Source organism: Eleutherodactylus coqui, chromosome 4, assembly GCF_035609145.1.
Source record: "Eleutherodactylus coqui strain aEleCoq1 chromosome 4, aEleCoq1.hap1, whole genome shotgun sequence".
Taxonomy (NCBI): domain Eukaryota; kingdom Metazoa; phylum Chordata; class Amphibia; order Anura; family Eleutherodactylidae; genus Eleutherodactylus; species Eleutherodactylus coqui.
Window position 1 is genome coordinate 72,982,599 of NC_089840.1, and position 16,767 is coordinate 72,999,365.

The following is a 16,767-nucleotide window of genomic DNA, read 5'->3' on the forward strand; positions in this document are numbered from 1 at the left end:
AGGAATCGCAGATAGGTGCAATCTGCGATTTTTTGTTCTATAATTTATCGGACGAGCGCATAAAAAGCGCTCATGTGTCCGATACCATTGCAAAGCAATGGTTTTATAAAATCGCCGGACGCATGCGTCTGACTAAGGCCTTGTAATTAGAGATGAGCGAGCATACTCGTCCGAGCTTGATGCTCGTTCGAGTATTAGGGTGCTCGAGATGCTCGTTACTCGAGACGAGCACCACACGGTACTCGTCTCGATTAAATGAGCACTGACCATTGAATTCAATGGAGCCGGCAATACAGCCGGCTTCATTGAAAGCAATGGCCTGCCGGCGAGCGCGGGATGAATTGTCGGTAAGGGCTTAAATATATAAGCCCTTCCCTGCAATTCATCCAGAAATGTGTAAAAATAAAAAATATATATATACTCACCTGGTCCCGGCAGACGGAGTTCAGCGCCGCCAGCGGCAGTCCTCCTGAACTGCTCTGAACAGCTGTGAGTAGTATTCAGCAGCCGGGGATTTAAAATCCCCACCTGCTGAATGAGCTGCCTCTAATTGGTCACAGCCTGACCAATCAGAGGCAGATTCCACTCACACACCCATTCATGAATTTATGAATGGGTGTGTGACTGCTGCCTCTGATTGGCTCAGCGGGACCAATCAGATGAGAGGCAGCATTCTCGCTAAGGTTTTCATTTGTGAAAACCTGGGAAATTCAAGAAAGTGATGGGAACGAAATCTTTATACGAAATAAGTCACATGGAGGAGCAGAGAGCAGGCGACGAAAATAAATACACAACTTACCATGCGATATGGGAACCATGGCTGACATTCCGCAAGTCAGCAGATTTTGACGAGTGGCTCCAGAGGGGCGAGTTACCCGACCAATAACGAGTTCTGGGGCCAATGGGCGCGCTGAGACCTGAGGCATCATGAGGTTCTATCTACCTTTCTATTCTTCTACTTTCTATCGATAACTCTTCTCCTTTTTCCAAATTTCCCCTTACATCTCACTCTTTCACACACTCTTCCCTACACCTCCCCCAAGATTAGACTGATTAGACTTGTTACCAGGATACTCAAAGTTACACACGGTCCCGGCGTGCATCGCGCCCGGGTATATACCCGGGGCGGGATGACCGCCGACCAAGAGATTATAAGAAGGTTATGCGGTTACATTGTTGGTTTTTAGTAGATAAGAATTAAGATGCAACACTAGTTATGAAGATCAGCTGGAGGATAATACGGACGTTAGTAGGAGATATTCAATGCATGAATCGAGACCAGATAAGCAGTATATGTTTTATTTCAGTTACAGTTGAACCATTATAAGTATGGAAATATAAAGCACGTACTTCGGCGTGGCATGTCTGGACAATGTTGTAAGTTGTATGCTGCAAATAACTTTAAAAAAAAGATGCATGTGCAGGTTTAGTGAGGACAGTAAAAAGGCGTATTGGCCATCACTAAGGGGTTAAGAAAATTTGAGTAAAATATAACATCTTGGAACTAAATATTTTAATTTAGTTATTTATTTTAAAAAGATAAGAAGTGCCCAGGCTGTGTCACAGGAATTATTACATTTTACATCTTATATTTGCCAAAAGGGGCTCCTAGAGATCGAATGTCAGCAGCATCATGTGAACAATTCACAACCTTCCTTGGGACATCTACTTCAGCCAAAGTTTCATTGTTGTTGCCAGAAAATTTCCATCTGTTTTAATTATGGATTAACCCAATTTGGCCGCTTGTCATGTTGAGTATTAATGGTAACATTTCCTACAATTTACAATTTTAACAATGTTACAATATTATGTATTCCAAAATTACATAGTACATCCTATCCATCTATACATGTTGTATGTATATTGTGGATAGAGCCTCAAGAGCCCCAAACATCTTAGCTAGGACTGTGTTCATACTAGCAACATGGCTTGTGTATAATGGAGCCATGACTGCTATGACAGACCAATTTGATCCAAATGAATACTGATGGACTCCATTGCCATGAATAGTCTACATCAAGGTTGCATTAAAGGGGTTGTCCCGCGCCGAAACGGGTTTTTTTTTTTAACCCCCCCCCCCCCCCCCCCCCCCGTTCGGCGCGAGACAACCCCGATGCAGGGGTTAAAAAAACAAACCGCTCAGCGCTTACCTGAATCCCGGCGGTCCGGCGTCTTCATACTTACCTGCTGAAGATGGCCGCCGGGGTCTGCTCCCTCCGTGGACCGCAGCTCTTCTGTGCGGTCCATTGCCGATTCCAGCCTCCTGATTGGCTGGAATCGGCACGTGACGGGGCGGAGCTACACGGAGCCGGCATTCTGCACGAGCGGCTCCATTGAAGAGAGCAGAAGACCCGGACTGCGCAAGCGCGGCTAATTTGGCCGTCGGAGGGCGAAAATTAGTCGGCTCCATGGGAACGAGGACGCTAGCAACGGAGCAGGTAAGTATAAAACTTTTTATAACTTCTGTATGGCTCATAATTAATGCACAATGTACATTACAAAGTGCATTAATATGGCCATACAGAAGTGTATAGACCCACTTGCTGCCGCGGGACAACCCCTTTAAGGTTCTTCCTCCCAGAAGGTTTTGACATAGGCACATTCCCACAATAAATGCCAAATATCAGCGTTTGGCTGATGGCACCTATGGCAAGATGTTGGATTAGTTCTGCCCATTTTGTTCAAACGAACTGGTGTAAGATATGCCTGGTATATAATATACAATTGAATAAGTTTATTATTAATTGCCGGTGATACTAGTAGGTGTGACCCCATTGCCTCCTGCCAATCCTCTGTTGTTAGCGTGGGGATGTTATTTTTCCACCTGAAGGTTCTGATATTTTTAATGGCAAGCATAGAATGAGTTACTCTTGTACTAGAATGCTATATACAAAACCTCAATGAAGCCAAATAATACAAGTGGGAAGCCCAAATTAAGGCTATCCCTCTATGGATGCGGCTGTGTTGGTCTGATATTCTCCCCATTGATTGCATCAAATAACTAGAGGAATTTCTCTTACAGGGAGAAGCTGTCCAGCAACTTAGAGAAGCCCTTAAAATTTTAGCCGAGAGAGTGTTAATTTTGGAGCACATGATAGGAATACATGGTAAGTATAATATACAGAATAATCTGGAGCAAGTGTTACTTTATAACTGCCCCACTCATGTTCACAGATATATCGCCAATGGTAAGCAATAACGAAGTTATCCTGTAAATATTACTTAGCCTTTTCATTTACAAGGGTCATTGGTGCTCCTGCATCCGGATCACATTCTGCAGTTCTGGGTTTTCCACCTTCATAACTTATTTATATTTCAGGTGACATATCTACTTGAGGGCTTGTATTTCGAAGGATACATAACATTTTTTAGTGGTATCATTTAGAGTACCATATAATGTCCTGAAAAACTTTAAAAAATTTCTATGTGAGGCGAAATGGGAAAAAAATACAATTACACCATTCTTTGGAGGGTGGGTATTTTTTTCATAGTGCAGTAAAATATTTAACTAGTCCACTGGTAAAGATGTGAAGGTTTTATGGTCCCTGAATTAGTGTTAGGGGGTCACCAGGCCAGAGTGTTATCTGTGCTATAGATTTCTCATACTTCCCAGTCACGCGTGAATCCTCTTGAAGAATTTATTCTGTGGGTCGGTCTGATTACAGCTATACCAAATGTATACCGTTTTCTTACATTGTAATACTTAAAAAAAACAACAAAAAAACCTTTTTTTAAAGAATTGCTTTCTCACCCCAATACCAATATGGGAACATACAACTTTTTGATCACATTTTAGTCTTTTGTTTATTCCTAGTGACCAAAAGCGTGCAATTCTGCCATTGTGTTTTTTTTCTGATGGAGTTTCCATGCAGGATTAGTAATATGATATTTTAAGAAATTAAACCTGCACATGTAGCAACACCAATTTTTAGAGTTTTTAAAACTTTTTTAAATTTTTGGTTGTGACGACTGGGAAAGGGTTTTTTGTTAACTTTTATTATTTTTTATTTACTATTTTTAGAATGATTAAAAACACAGCATACGCTGTAGATGGTTAAAAAGTAATTAACCCCTTCCTGTCACCTATACGTCCTAACTGCACATATCCCATGCAGTTAGGACTAGAGATGAGCGAGCATACTCGCTAAGGGCAATTGCTCGAGCGAGCATTGCCCTTAGCGAGTACCTGCCCGCTCGAGAGAAAAGGTACGGCTGCCGGCGCGGGGGAGCGGTGAGTTGCGGCAGTCAGTAGGAGGGAGCGGGGGGGAGACAGGGAGAGAGAGATCTCCCCTCCATTCCTCCCTGCTCTCCCCCGCCGGCACCCGAGCCTTTTCTCTCGAGTGGGCAGGTACTCGCTAAGGGCAATGCTCGCTCGAGCAATTGCCCTTAGCGAGTATGCTCGCTCATCACTAGTTAGGGCATACATGTGACAGGAAGGGGTTAATTAAGAATTTATTAAATCTTTCAAAGATCCAATATTTTCTTACATGTATGTCTCCCTCCTTTCCCCAGATCCACTTTCATTTGTGGAGCCAGGATCCGGTCAGGACATTTTGAGCTCTATTACCTCCAAATATACAAAACAGAAACGTGAGCAGCAACAGAGATATCAGACGTTCGATATCTTTTCATCATTGCTGGATGACAGTGAATCAAGTCAGAACTGATAAAAACATGGACCTCTTTATCTTGTGAAATCAGAAATCTCCAGCCCGCTTGCCACAGAAAGATGAATGAGGAGAGCTTTACAAATGTTATGGCATGTCTCTGCAAGAAAGTATAATGGGAACCAGATACTTTCATTGACTGCGAGTCTTAATTACAGGATGAATCTATGTTCCAATTGCAAATCATAGGTTGAGACAATATGTCTTGCACAAATTACACAAATGTATCAGTATCCATCCACTGTTTGCTTTGTAACATATAGATTACTTCTGAAAGCCCAAAATCCCAAGCCACATGATGAGTTACCTTATAATTCAGATATCTTCTTTTTTTTTGTATGCCGTATGTCATCTCAATAAGAACAGTATGGACCCTGACCAGTTCCAGATATAATTTCTTCAACGGTTCACTGATAAGATGATTATTTTCTTATATTAATGCCAGTTCCTGACTGCCAATAAACTTCCAGGCGGCCCATGCCTAGTAAGGAAGGGGGATAACGTTTCTGGTCAGGAAGTGGTTAACATGTCAACATTAAAGGGGTGGTCCAAGTTCTATAAATGCAGTAAAATAACAAGTTGGCATATACTCACCTCTCCCACTGTGTCCCGTGCTGCTCTTCGTTCTTCCCCTTAACTTGGAAATGTTTTTACTATTGCATACTCACAAATCAGTTATGGAATTTTTCGGGTACATGTACTTATTTCGTATCCTAATCATCTGTTAATTGTAATTGCTATCATTATGATCACATTTTTACATAGCTGTTCTTCTCCTCTTCACAATTAATATTTTTTGGACGTCCTTAAGACCTCTGTATATGTTTCCCCCAAAAGTTCAATATATGATATAACTTTATAATATTCACATTGATCAGCCATAAACGTTAAGACCACCTGATTAATATTGTGTAGATTTCCCTTGTGCCATCGAAATAGCTGTGATTCATTGAGTCGCTAACTCTGCAATACCTCTAAAGGTTTCATCCGGGATTGGCAACCAAGATGTTAGTGGCAAATCCTATAACTCCTATAAGTTGGTAGTTGGTGCCTCCATTGATCAGATTTGTTTTTCCAGCACATCCCACAGATGCTTGGCTTGAGCTTTAGGGAGCTTGAAGGCCAAGTCAACACCTTGAACTCTTTGTTGTGTTCCTCAAACAATTCGGGAACAGATTTTTTCAGTATGGCAGAATGCCTAATTCTCCTAAAAGAAACCCCTGCCATAAGGGAATACTGTTGCCATAAAGTGGTGTACTTGGCCTTCACAGAGTTTATGTAGCTGTCAAAGTAACATCCAGATGAATTTCAGGACCCAAGGTTTCCCAGCAGAACATTGTCCAGAGAATCACGCTACCTCCGCCGGTTTGCCTATTTGTCATATTGCATACTAATACTATATGTTCCTCATGTAAGCAACATACATGCATCAAGCCACATGATGTAAAGGAAAACATGATACGTCAGATCAGTCCACCTTCTTTTATTGTTGCATGGTTCGGTTCTGATGATCACATGTCCTTTCGGCAATGGACAGATTCATCATGGACATCTTGACCAGGCTTCGGCTATGCTGCAACTTCTGCAGCAACTTATTCTTTTTAGCAATTTGTCCTTTTGTCTCCGGGATCAGACCAGACAGGCTAGCTTTCCCTCCTCTTACACAATAATGAGCTTTAACACTCATGACCCTGTTGCTGGTTCACTGGTAGTCCTTCCTTGGGTAGAGACTAACCATTGCATAGAGAGAACACCATGCAAGACTGTTGTTTAGGAGCTGTCCTGCCCCAGCCATCATACTTTAGCCCTTGTCAAAGTAGTCCAGATGCTTACACTTGTCTATTTTCCAACCCATCAACTTCAAGACCTGACTGTTCATTTGCTGCCTCATTTATCTTAGTGTTTGATAGTTGCCATTGTTATGAGATAATCTGTTATTTACTTCACCTCTCGGTGGTTTCAACATTATGGCTGATCAATGTACCAAGAAATCAGGGAGTCATTGACATCATTGCACAGTAGTTGATAAACTTTAATTTATCCATACCCCTTTCAAGTTAAATAGGGTATATACAAATAAATCGTAGAAAAGTAGACTGCCATACTTAAGGTGAATAGTCAGTGACTATTAGTCACCCTTAAATATATATTGTTGCAGTTTTAATCTAAGTAGGTTACTAATTCTGTGCTGGTTGATTCTGAATATATTGTCTGCACAGAAGTAGATTTAAAATATAACATGCTGCCTGCCTAAGCTCCTTCTAGTGATAGTTACCGACAACCAGCATTAGTGATAAGTGAACTTTTGAAAGTTTGATTCGTTTGGTTACCTAAAATTGTGCAATAAGTTCAGTTCTATCTGAATTAGTTCAGCGCAAACCAAAAGTTCACCAAAACTCCTAAAACCAGTACATAACACTGTCTAAGAGCCATAAAAGCTCTGTATAAAACACTGAGTGTTAATCGGGGCTTTTATGGCACTAGTGTTGAGTGAACCAAAGCAGTAGAACCCTGTTTTGGGTAGAACTTTTCTAAAAGCTTGGTTCAGGTTTGTGTCGAACCGACTCTTTAGCAAAATTCGAGCTGAAACATTGTTCCACTGGTTCGGTTCGCTCAAAAATAGCCAGCATACAGGAGTATCTGGAGCTCTGTAGTAGATAAATGGAGCTCTAACCACTAAAAAATATATTGAAAAATTATTTAGCATATAAATTTGGACGTTATGGTGTGAACCTTAAATTAACACTTTTTTCCTCTACTACACAAAATCAATGATAAGAGGGTAGACAATGTTTCAATGATGCTAAAAAACATCTAAGCTCATTGGGGCCTATTTAAGTATACTGGTCTAAGGGGCGTAACTATAGAGGATGCAGGGGATGCGGTTGCCATGGGCCCAGGAGCCTTAGGGGCCCCATAAGGCTTCTCTTTTCCATATAGGGAGCCCAGTTGTATGAATAAAGCATTATAGTTGGGGGGCCCTGTTACAGGTTTTGCATTGGGGCCCAGAAGCTTCAAATTACGCCTCTGGACACATGTATTAAGAGGCATAAGGCTTTTATTACACTTGTCTCATCTGGTGGCAGATCCATGCATGAGATGAAAATCTACGTCAGCCAAGAGCTGGAGCAGGTTTTATATGTCATCTACACCAGTTTCGGGCTTAGATTGCAGTAAAAATGAGAGGCCATGTGTGGCCACAGCCCTAAAGCTTGACCCTGCCCGTTTCTTTGAAAAAGTGATGAAACTTGGCATAAATGCCCAAAAAGGTCACAATTTTAGCACAGAATTATGGCAGCGAGGGCTTCACAGACAGGCCCTAATGTCTTTGAAACACTACTTGGCCATAGCATGCTACTTGATCTTGCCTGACTCCACACTACACTGTTGATGCCTAGACATGAGATTTAATTATGACTACACTCTTATGGTCCTTTTACATAGGCTGATTATTAAGCCTGAGAGTTCCTTGCAATGCTTGTTCGCCCGACAAACGGGCCGTGTAAAGAGGCAAACATTCAAATACAAATGCTTGTTAGTTGATTGAGCATAAACATGTTCGCTGCCCGGTTGCACATCTCTCTGTGTCATTGGGGAAATGTGCAGCCAGCCTATGGTGAAGAACAATCACATAAGCCAATTCTTGTCCGTGTAGTAAAAAATTAAAATTGACAGGTGCCAATTGACAGGCACGTTGATTGGCGATCGTTACAGTGATTTGGAGTCGTGTAAAAAGATTATTAGCTAAATACACGCTTTGAAGTTTTATACGGAAACTGAGCTTCGAGTCGCGGAGATGGGCCATGCTGCCCTCTCCCTGCCAGAAGCATGTAGGCTGACAGCTCTCTTCCCCTCGTTTTTTAAGGAGAGAGCTGACAGTCTACATGACGCGGATGGAGTGAGGCCGGCGTTGCCCACCTCCATGACTTAGAGCTCAGTTCCCGAGTAAAACATCAAAGATTATTTTTTCTGAAATACTACAGAATTTCAGGATAAAACATACATGGGGAAAATAGGCATACCTGCCTCATTTCATGCTACCTGTGATTGGGGCAGCATGAACCTGATGAGAGAATCCCTTTAATAAATAAAGCAAAGGCAAAGTTTTATATTGCATTTATGTAAGTGCCTATAATAGTGATTGTGTCCAGAAACAATTAAGTTGATCCTATGGATATACTGTAGATACCATAGAGGTAATGTATGCAGCCCTTAAAAACAAGGGAAGAAGTTAGCTCTTATTGGCCCTACTCATTTGCCCCGTGAGTGGTGATAATATGCTCATCATTCCCTTTCCAAAAGCAGGGCAACGTTAACATGCAAGGTTCATGGGAAAAGAATGGATGGAAAACAATTGTAAAGCTATCATATCCATTTCACCCTTTCCAATCCAGTTTTGGATTCAGTTAGGTGCCTTTTTTTGCACGGTTTTGGATTCAGGGTTTTCCTAAAAGGCTTTCTCTTTTTGCTGTTATACAACAGTGCCATCTGCTGGCTAAAGCCAGTGTGTGTGCGCAAGAAAAACTCCGACAGCAGAGTGGCTGGCAATAGACGATAAGAATACCCTGTCGGATGTCTTCTGACATTGGAGCTGTACAAGCTTTAATCAAAATGTAGGAAGACTTCAGACAGTGGATTGGAAAGGGTTCACTTTTTCTATAAGTCCCCTTCTCCTCTATGGTTACAGATTTTATATTAGCAAGAATAGCTAACATGTAACATGGCTAGACAGTTTAACCAAATCAATGGGGTAATTATGTGTGCAGACACATGTTCAATATGTTTTATCAATTCATGAAAATACATTTGTATAGTGACATACCTCGGTGCTTAATGTTCCTTAAGCAGAATTACATTGTACGTTAATTCCAACTTCAAATGTAATCATCCTCAACAGGGAGGGAGGTCTTCAAATTTTTACATAAAATGATTAAATCATTTAATTTCATTTCAGTCATTGAAAGGATTTTTCTGTACCGTATTTTCAGGATTGTGTCTTGAAATAACATAGATTACTTTAAACTAATCATGTGGATCATTAGCTAAATATGTGCCATGATACTAGGAATGATGTAGGAACCCACCAAAAAAGAAAATACCAAGTAAATAATAAAAGTAATAATGGTAAAACATATAATTTTACAAAACACTATTTTGAGGCAGTTGTTGCTTCTGATTCCATTTTTAATATTGAAAACTCATTTATTACTTCAACTGTCTTTTTCTTATATACTACCGTAATATTTAAGAAAAGAAGGGTCCTAAATTGTGCACTTGATCTCATTGAAAATAAAGTGTCAGAGGGTTAGTAAATGGGCCTCCCAACTCTTAAGAAGTTTGAAGAGGTTTTCCCCACTAATGACATTTATTCCCGTCATCTGCACCCTGAGTTACCCATGTGAATGGAGCAGTGTTGCACATGTGGGAAAATTGCTCCATTCTCTTCTGGGATGAAGGGAGTTTGATGCGTTTGTCAGTCTTCCTTCATCCCATAGAAGTAAATGGAGTGGTTGTCAGTTAAATCACATTGGGGTACTTGGCATGCGTGTCAGGATCACTGGAGGTCCCAGCAGTCTGTTGCCCACCCATCAGACATTTGTCCCCTATCCTCTGGATAAATGTGATTAGCGGTAAACCTCCTTTAAATATTACAGCTTTTGCTAAATTTATTTCAGTGTTGCTATCAACAAAAATACAAGCCCGGGTATACTGGTTATAGAAAAAAAAACTTAAAAAAATCCTGCCTTATTAGAAATGTAACTAATGTGAAATATAAAAAAAGAGCAACAAAGTAAGCATGAGTTGTGCTCAATTCAGAAATTAAAATAGTTTTAAAGTGGTAAGCCCTTTTAAGTGTTTTTTTTTTTGAGTACGATTAGTGTGGCCTTGAAGGCCACCACTATTTTGCAGTCTGTCTTGTGGTTTCCATATCTCCTTATGAGATGCTTCAGAAAGAGGCAGGACACATAGCTGAGCATGGGTCTTAGGCAGGAATCTAAGACGGCTGTGGTTCACGTGTCGGGTTATTGATAGATATACATGAAATGTATTGCTCTGTCTTGTATTCATTAATAAGGTGCAATATCATCTTATCGGCTTCATTTGCAAACCTATTACCCAAAAATGAGGTTACATAATGTTCCTTGATGATATGAGTGGGGGTTATAATTTTCTTACCTTGGAAGTAAAATTATCTTTGTTTCAGAGTAGAAGTAGAATTTTTCAGTAGCACATAATAGTTTATGAATGATTCCTTATGTGCTTCTAATAAGAAATGGGACATTGCTAAAAAAAATATGAGGAGTACAAAAAGTTGCCATTTGGGATAGTTTGGTAAAGCCATAAGGTTTCTGCTTACCAGAACCATTGTGAGCATGTTTACCAAGAGGAGGAACTTTTATTGATGCATTAAAAAGTCATTGTTTATTACCATCAAGTTGGGTTTTGATTTGCCCCTCCACCTGATGATGCTGGCTCACCAGTCAAACATGTTGGGGGACACTTTATAGCAGCAGCAGGTCTGAAAGCCATCCTACAAACATGGATTCAACCAACTGGGCCTCCATTCAGGCTATTCCTGGACAGGCTATTCCTGTTTCAGATGGACTGGGCGGAGACATCTCTTTTCAAGGAAAAGAGAGTACAAGCCTTCTTTGAAACCTGGGGGAGTTTTATTCAATTACTACCACAAAGGGTAAAAGACAAACTAAGAGACTGCTTCTACTATACCTGTTGGTTCCAGGAACAGATGATAATAGGGGACATACCCATTTAGGGTGATACACTTAGGCCGTGCCGTAGCCATGTGGGGACTCCACGATTTTGAAGATCTTCAAGGTACAGGTCAGTAGACCAAAAAATATCCGTGGTCATAATGGGTCAAGAGTTTGATTTAATGCATGTAACTTACTTATTTTAATGTTTAGTCTGTTATGTTTAGTATAAATAATATAAAAAAGGCAGGCCATGACAACACATCCATGTAAAGAGAAAAAATCCAACAAATTTACTGTAATGCCAAGTGTTTGCCCTGACCTGTTCAATAAAGACAATTAAAAAAAAAAACATGTTGGGGGGAGGGTGAATCTTTTCATTTTTATTTGCTGGTCTGCAGCTTAGCAATGTCCCTAGATCTTCCACTGTGTATAGCAAGGCCCAAGTTATAGTTCTACTATTCAACTGGATTGGTACCTATATCTAACTATTGGGCGAGAAGATTCTATCTCTCCCATTCATTATACATTTTGCCTTGCACTATGTGTTTTTATCACAACTAATAAGCAACAATATTTTAATGCATCAATAAAAGCTATGGTTTAGGTAAATGGAGCCTTAGGAGTTTAACCCTTTGCAATCCAATTTTGGATTCAGGGTTTTCCTAGGGGGCTTTCTCTTTCTGCCATTATACAATGGCACCATCTGCTGGCTAGAGCCAGTACTGCGGTATGGGACATACTGAAGAGAGGCCCCCAACAACAGAGCAGCCAGTAATCTACAGTAAGAATACCTTGCTGGACGTCTTCCGACATTGGAGCTGTACAGCCATCAATCAGAATGTCTTTAGACGGTCACACAGTGGATTGGAAAGGGTTAATAGTACTTTTTTTGCTTTATGAATTAATCTTCAGCATGTTTATGTGGGTCTTTTTTGTTTGGTCAGATGTTTACCAAGAGGAGGGACTCACTTTAATTTTGATGTGATACCACCTCCCTCTGTATATGACCCTGAGTGATGAATTAATTTAAAGGGATTGAACCAAAATGAAAAAAAAGTATCCTTTAATTTTTTCCAAAACTGAGCCACTGAATGTTGTGTGTTTAATATTCCTTCTCACTAACTAAATTAATCATAATTAGGAAAGCAATGTACTGTATCTAAAGTATTTAGACATAGAAACACAAGATGGGATATATCACAGTTAAACCTTAAAGGGGCGATCATCCAACGACTGGGTCATCCAGAGCTACTGCAGTGACACTTTGTGCAATGTATTTCTATTCTGGCTAATTAATGGGGTCCTAAAGGATAGACTAACCTCTAATAATTCAGAATTTGTATGAAAATAGGTTTCCTTACCCAACTCCCTTATCCTCATCATTGGAACATCATGCAACTATGGTGTGATATGGGCTCTATGAGATATCTGGGCAAATGATATGCAATAATAATCGTATTTTTGTACTAGTTTTATATAATTGCTTGTCTGTGAAAATACTACATTTTAATATGGTGCTATATTTGATAATGGATTACTCATTCTTTAGCAATCTTATTTATATTTCTCTGCTCTGTTTGAGTTTAATGTTTGGGGTATTTTCAGGCACAGTATATGACTTTTTGTGATCACAGGTTTGATAGGGTTTTTTTTTATATTATTTTTGATTTTATTTTGCAATGCTATCATTTAATCATGTTCTACTCTTAAATCCCCCAACATGGGGTAACAGAGTAGTCCATGCTCATCACATTATTGCTTATGTCATTGGCATTTGCCACAATATTGAGCTTGTTTCTTGTAAACAGGAAAGCTGATGTATGTTAGAATGGTAAGTTTGCTATTATATGTTTCATTGTTTATAAATAGAAACAATAATGTTATATCCAACTTGCTAAATTTATACACTGGGGCCCTATGGTCATTTCCAGGGCATAGTGATTAAGTTATATCTCATGATTTTTATACCGCCAGCCAAAGAGCTGTCTCCTTAAGGAATCCGGTGTGCAGAATAAATGTAACCTTCATTATCTTTTTTTTTCTACATTGTATCTTGTTTGCTCCAATTGCTTGAAATTCAGTAATGTCTATATATAGACGCTGAGGTGTGTTTTAATTTGTGTTTTTATGAGTCTGGTTTGACACCCAGGTGCAATTCACACGTATGATGGACCTATTTTTTTATAATGCACTGAAAAATAAATGTACTGTAAATTACCATTTGTCAGTGTTTTTTTTCAACTATTAATTAAGTCATCACAATATAAAATGTGTCTGGTGCTTAAGGGATGATTTTCAGGGAAGGGCTTATATTTCAAGCCACCCCCGAAAATAATCGCTGCAGGGGTTGCCTTCATCCCATTGCTTGCAATGGGGTGGAAGCAGCACCGGCCCCATTGAAAGCAATGGGATAGCATCGTGGTCTGCTGTGATATTTGTGGTAGGGAATTCTTTTGTCCCCACTACAGACCTTGAGCTGACTCCCTGCGGGGATTAACGGACATCACACAATGTCTTTACGTGCAGCACTGACCTTACCGGCACGCATTATAGGCTGACATGTCCTATCTTTTGCAGGTGCAAGTATTTTGCGTCTCTGAAAAACGGACATGTGAACACTTCATAGGAAACCAATGGTTCTAATAAATGCGATTTTGTTTTGCACACATAGGCACGCAAAAAGAGGTTTTTTTGTCTGACTGCAGCCTAAAATTCCATCTCAGACATTTATGGCGAATCCACAATCTACAGCCTTCACCAATGTCGAGAAGGTGGTTCCTTGACCCTCATACTACCATTTGAGGTGGCTTCCGACCTCCATATCCAGGGGGAGAAAGAATGCAAAGGTGGCCGCACATGTATACATCTCTCTCCATTCATTTCTATTGGTGCTACGGAAACAAACAAGAAAACAGTCCTAATACCCCTCTAAGTAACAATATCATTCATTTATGCCAAATCCCCAGTCATGCACCCACCTATAGTATGTTGAGTTCCCCTGTCTTGCCTGATGAGGTGTCTGCTATCCTCCACATTAAAACACAGAAAGAATAGAAAGGTGGCCACACATGTGCATGGCTTTCACCATACACTTCTATTGGAGCTACGTGAACAGATGACAAGGTGTTCAACCCCACAGCTAAAGTGCAGCACCTGATCTTCCTTAAAGGTCCTCTCCAGCGAAAACACATTTTTCCATCCCTGCCTCCCTCACCTGGTTGCCTGTCATGCTCTGGAGGTCTCCTCTGTGTATTGCAGTTACTTCCATGCAGTGCAGCTCCCTGTCTGATGCTTAGAAGGCACCGTCTTAATGGTGAAATGTTTTGGTTTGTTTTCACATCAATCCCATGATGCATCAACACAGCATTAGCTAGAGGCTGTACCATTTCTACATGTTAGGGAAACAGTTTAATTCATTACCTTCTATATTCACCTAAATAAGCTACAGACCATAAGCATACAGACAGGAGGATAAGCTGTGATCTCCTCTATTATAACTGTGTCAGGAGCTGTGTGATCATCATCAGTAACTGTGACAGGAGTTTCTGTGTTCTCCTCTAGACAGCTTCTGTGGAAGGGTTGATGTAATAGTTTTATACAGACAGGAAAAATGACTAGGAACTGAACACATAAACCTAAGTAAGTCTAAGATGGTCAGAATTTGAGATCACATGACCATCTAAGAAGAAGGAGGCCTGGAGTTTCAGATAGAATGGAATAACTAACCACGGTAATACTAGCTGATTTAAAGGAGGCATTATTGGGAGATAGTTACATAATGAGTGGGAAAAAATTCAGCAGAGTGGCACTTTCAATATGTCCTCTGTACCTATTTAAAGGGTATATCCACTCTGATGCAAAAGTCCAGCTTTAACTCCCCCCAGGGTCATTACTGGGGTCTTAAAAGACCAAGGGCTCAAACCTCACAGTATATGTTCCCTCCCCCCAAATTAAAAAATATACATCACAGTCATGATATCTATAACACAACTTTTAGAACAATAAGCCTGGGTTCACACAGGGCGGATTTGCTGCGGTTCTGCCACGGTTTTCCGTTGCATATCCGCACTGCAGTGCAAATGTGTTTGTGCAAAAAGCTGTTCTCATAGGACGGATATTTTCCGCACTGCCGCAGTGCGGGAATGCAGCTGCAGTGCGGGTTTTCAAGATGCAGCATGTCAATTCTTTTGACTTTTCCGCAACGATTTTTTGGCCATAGACCTCCATGGACGCAGCAAAATCTGCACCAAAATACGCTGCAAAAGTAAAAAAGCGCTGCGGAAAAAAACGCTTGCGGATTTTCCACACAAAAAAACGCAAGAAAATACACAAGACAAAAATAACCTTTGAAGCGGTTTTGCTGCAGAAGCAGTTCTTCGGCGGAAAAACCGCAGCAAAACCGCAACAAGTCCGCCCTGTGTGAACCCAGCCTAATGCCTCCTTTGTGTTCTACAGTAAAAGAACCCCCACAAAGTAATGCCACCTCCTTTTTGCCCCTACAACTTCCGCTTTCATTTTCTGCACAGTAGAAATTCCCTCTTTAAGCCCCCCCCAGTATAAGCCCTCCCCTGAAAATAAGCCCTAGCTAGGCTACATGTTAAAAAAAAACAACAATACTCACCTACCGCCGGCGTTCTGGTCCTCACGCTGGCCTCTGTCACTGCTGTAGGCTGCCACGTCCTCCTTTAAGCCGACAGAGCAGTTCTTTCTGGAAGCAGGGCTTGAATACCCCACCTCCAGCAAGCTAATGTTCTGATTGGTTAATCCAGCGCCGCTTCAGCCAATGAAAGCCGGTGCTCATATACAATGTAATTGTATATGAGCTGCGGGTATATCTGTGACCATAGAGCATAATGGTAAAATAGAGCATGCAATGATTTTCCTTCCACTCACGGAATACACAATTCATACCCACAGGTGTGAGGGAAACTTCGAAAATACATGCCATTCAGTGCCCGCAATTCAAATCCGGTTGTGTGAAATTGGCCTAAGGGACCCTGCTAAATTTACATTTGTACATCTTCCTCCAATCAGAAGGTGCTAATAAGAATAATTAGGAATATCCTATGCTCATCGCCTTCTTGTGCAAGGAGTTGTAAAACACAAAAGCCATGAAAGTGATGGGTGTTACGCATTTAGGGTGCATTCAGATGATCTTATAAATCGGCTGGGTTTTCACGCCCAGCCGATATACGGCGTCTCTCTCTGGAGGGAGAGGAAGCTGGAAGAGCCGGGAGCAGTGCTCTAAGCTCCTGCACCCTCTCTGCCTCCTCTTCTCCCCCCCTCTCCGTCCCCTCTGCACTATTTGCAATGGGAGCAGGCGGAACGGGGGCGGAGCTAAGTTCAGGGAATTAGCTCCGTCCCCATCTCGCCTCTCCTCGGGG

At 40.9% G+C, this 16,767-nt stretch overlaps 1 protein-coding gene across 1 annotated transcript in view; it reads left to right on the plus strand.

Moving 5' to 3' along the window:
* COL26A1 (collagen type XXVI alpha 1 chain) overlaps positions 1–13,600 on the plus strand; it is a 416,532-nt gene extending 402,932 nt beyond the window's left edge. The window contains exons 14-15 of the mRNA XM_066599641.1: positions 3,023–3,107; positions 4,513–13,600. Of these exons, the coding sequence (XP_066455738.1) occupies positions 3,023–3,107; positions 4,513–4,667 (240 nt within the window). The 3' untranslated portion in view covers positions 4,668–13,600. The remainder of the gene's footprint in view (positions 1–3,022; positions 3,108–4,512) is intronic.
* The last annotated feature ends 3,167 nt before the right edge of the window (positions 13,601–16,767 follow it).